At 48.9% G+C, this 3,048-nt stretch overlaps 1 protein-coding gene across 1 annotated transcript; it reads left to right on the top strand.

Moving 5' to 3' along the window:
- The first annotated feature begins 228 nt into the window (after nt 1-228).
- On the top strand, nt 229-2,661 carry GPRIN3 (GPRIN family member 3). The gene has a single exon (XM_077814570.1). The coding sequence runs from the start codon at nt 229-231 to the stop codon at nt 2,659-2,661; it is 2,433 nt and encodes an 810-aa protein (XP_077670696.1).
- The last annotated feature ends 387 nt before the right edge of the window (nt 2,662-3,048 follow it).

Raw genomic sequence — 3,048 nt, 5'->3', positions numbered from 1 at the left:
GTGCGAGTCAAGCGCCTGACAGCCCTTTGTGCCTTTGAACATCTCCCTTAAATATTAAAAAGTATTTTCCCTGCTTAAATCCGATTGCTGTTAACGCTGTGTTTCCTTCTTTAACAGATTGGCTCTAAGGGAAAGTTGTTCCTGATCACATTCCCCTTGATACAAACACTGCTCTGCAAGAGTATTGCTGGAAGAAGCTGACTGCAAGCTACAGCTCAGAGAAATTCCATGGGGACGGTACCAGATCCTCTGAGGTCTGCCCAACTTTTGTTGGTTGCCGCTTCTGAAGAGAGAGATTGCCTGGGAGATCCGCAATCCACTAAGCACCAGCACAAACAAGCAAGCATAGAGAGGAGCAGTAATGGCATTTCTTATACCAAGGCTGAATCTGCTGGAGTTTGCTTGTTTGACCTGAACTGTACTGTAGTTTCCAACATCCAAAGGGATGAGCATCTCTACGGGGATGATACTAGCCAGCAAGACATGTTTTTGCCTGGGTCCTTCAGCCAAGCTGAAGAAGTGCCTCCTGCATGTACCAAGTCGGCCAGTAACTCGGAGCAAACGGGCAGCTGTGACGCCACAGTGCAAGCACAGGTTGTAGCAAAAACCTCTGCAGCTGGACATGCAACAGATATGATGCCAGCTACCCACAATTCCAACCAGCTTATACAAAGCGACCTACCAAGGATAAGGTCACTGGCACAAGTTGATGACTGTGCAGTGAAGGTCTGTGGGATGAATGATCCAGTGGAACTTCAGGAGTTAAATTATCCATCCCTAGACAACACTATCAAGGGTAGTGAGTCCTGTCACCATTCTTCTCAGGCAAATACCCTGCAAAGAATAGACATGGAAAAAGAGAAAGCAGTGGAAATAACTGACCCTGGCTTCTCTCTGGCAGCCACTGCAGTGAGGGACTTCAAAGCTATTCCTTTTCTGGGGATCAGGCCGCAGGTTTATTCAGAAGCAGAGATAAGGGATGCAAGTGATGTGAAATCCTGTCCCACTTTTAGGACTGCACTTGCGCAGAGCAATAAGGCTTTGCCACAATCCAGCCTTGAGGGGACACAGCCCTTGTGCGAGGCAGAGAAAACAGGACCAGTGCTGCCCCAGCTCTCCAGGTTCAGAGAAGTAGGTACAATGACAGTCCAGCCTGAGAGCACATCTTTAACTCGGGAGGCAGTAATCAGGACATGGCGTGATGCTGAGGTTCAGGCAGTGGCCAGTATGGAGAGCAAATCCGCTTCCACCAGCCCAAGTATCCTTGCTGCATTCCTCAAGGGGAATCCTCCTTCAGAGGCAAAGGAGCAGTTGCACGTCATTTATCAGAGTGGTGGTGGGCAGAACCAGTCAGAACTTGTTGACAACTTGGCATCACTCCAAAAGCCAGCCTGGTGTCCTGATATGCCAGAAGGGTACGCTCTGACAGCTGCGATGGATCCAGTGAAAGCTCAGCCTGCCCAACTGCAAAAGCATCAAGGAGACCCACCTGACACCATCTGTCCAGTGCTGGCAGGTAGCATAACACCTGCCTGTCCATGCCCCCAAGGAGCCGGGAACACCCAAGGAACGCCGGCTGATAGGGCAGAAACCCAAGGAGCCTGCTTGGCCAGAGACAGCACAGACATTCCTCCACTGCCATCAGATGCTGCAGTCTTACTGAAGGCAAAACCTGTGTACCAGATTACGGTTAACACCAGTAATCAACCTGCAGCACCTCAGCAGTCTGGAGATGGTGAACCCCACCCATCTCCATTTACAGCCGTCCCTGAAACAAGCAACAACTTTCTGCACCAAGTCAGTGATTCAGAAAGTAACCAGTCACCTGGACACGGACACGGTAGTGTACCCCATGGAACTGAGCAGACAGAGACCCTGTGCAGCGCAGCTGGTAGCAGCACTGGTAGGAAGCCTTGGCAGTTCCCGCGTGTTGATGAAGTGCAAATCAGTCCGGTTAATGTCAAAACCGAGAGAAAGCCAAAGAAGGAAGAAAAGTTCATGTTACTTGAGGCTAAAGGAGGAGTTAACATGGGCACTGGAGCCGCTGCTGGCTCTGCGAAGGTATATGCACCACGTACGGTTAAAACGGAGCAGGACAAGATGTTGGAAAAAACTAATCAGGCAAAGAAGTCCAGCAGCCCGAGTCTGCAAGCTGGATTGACACCTGAGTTGAATATGAATTCTACGCACGACACCCATAGGCTGGGGACCCCAACAGCTCCACCATGTCAAATTAGCAAGGCCAGTGAAACCAGGAAGGAACCAACAGCTGTTCCTGCCTCTGCTCCACGACTGCCACATCTTGGGGAAAAGAAGAAAAAGCCCACTGTGGCCACGGAGGCCAAAGTACAGGTGCAGCAATCCAAGCACGTCAGAGATGTTGTGTGGGATGAACAAGGCATGACATGGGAGGTATATGGTGCTTCGCTAGACCCAGAGTCACTGGGGATCGCTATCCAAAATCACTTACAAAGACAAATACGAGAACATGAGAAACTGATCAAGGCACAAAGCACCCAGAACCGGAAATCGATTTCCTCGGATACATCTTCAAATAAGAAACTTAAAGGGAGGCAGCATAATGTGTTCCAGTCCATGTTGCAGAACTTTAGGCGACCTAACTGCTGTGTCCGACCTGCTCCTTCTTCTGTGTTAGACTGATAGGGGTTTGTGTGTCCACAGGTACAACCCCCTCTCCCCAAAGGTGGAAATAAACCCCACTGCTCCGTTGTATTATCTGGGATTATAATGCAGTGACCGTGGAAATTCTTACCGGAAATTTTCAGAATAGTCACTCCATTGTCCCTTGATGAGGTATCACCCCTTTGTTATTTCCATAGTAGACCCTCACCCAGTCTACTGTCAAATGAAAAGCGAGGCACTTTGCAAAAGCACAATTTTAAATTGCCAACTGACTGCAGTGAGAATGGGATCTCCTGACAAGACATGAGGCAGAGAGAAGAATCGTATAAGTGTTTATAAAAAGTCATTTTTTGTTGTATCACAAGGACTAGCATAAGGTGTGGTGGTGATTGTTCTTTTTAATTA

This window comes from Eretmochelys imbricata, chromosome 4 (assembly GCF_965152235.1).
Source record: "Eretmochelys imbricata isolate rEreImb1 chromosome 4, rEreImb1.hap1, whole genome shotgun sequence".
Taxonomy (NCBI): domain Eukaryota; kingdom Metazoa; phylum Chordata; order Testudines; family Cheloniidae; genus Eretmochelys; species Eretmochelys imbricata.
This window is presented reverse-complemented; position numbering and strand designations above follow the sequence as displayed.

Bases quoted from the DNA above. Each gene is read 5' to 3' on its own strand.
- GPRIN3 (XM_077814570.1), top strand. From the start codon at position 229: ATGGGGACGGTACCAGATCCTCTGAGGTCTGCCCAACTTTTGTTGGTT.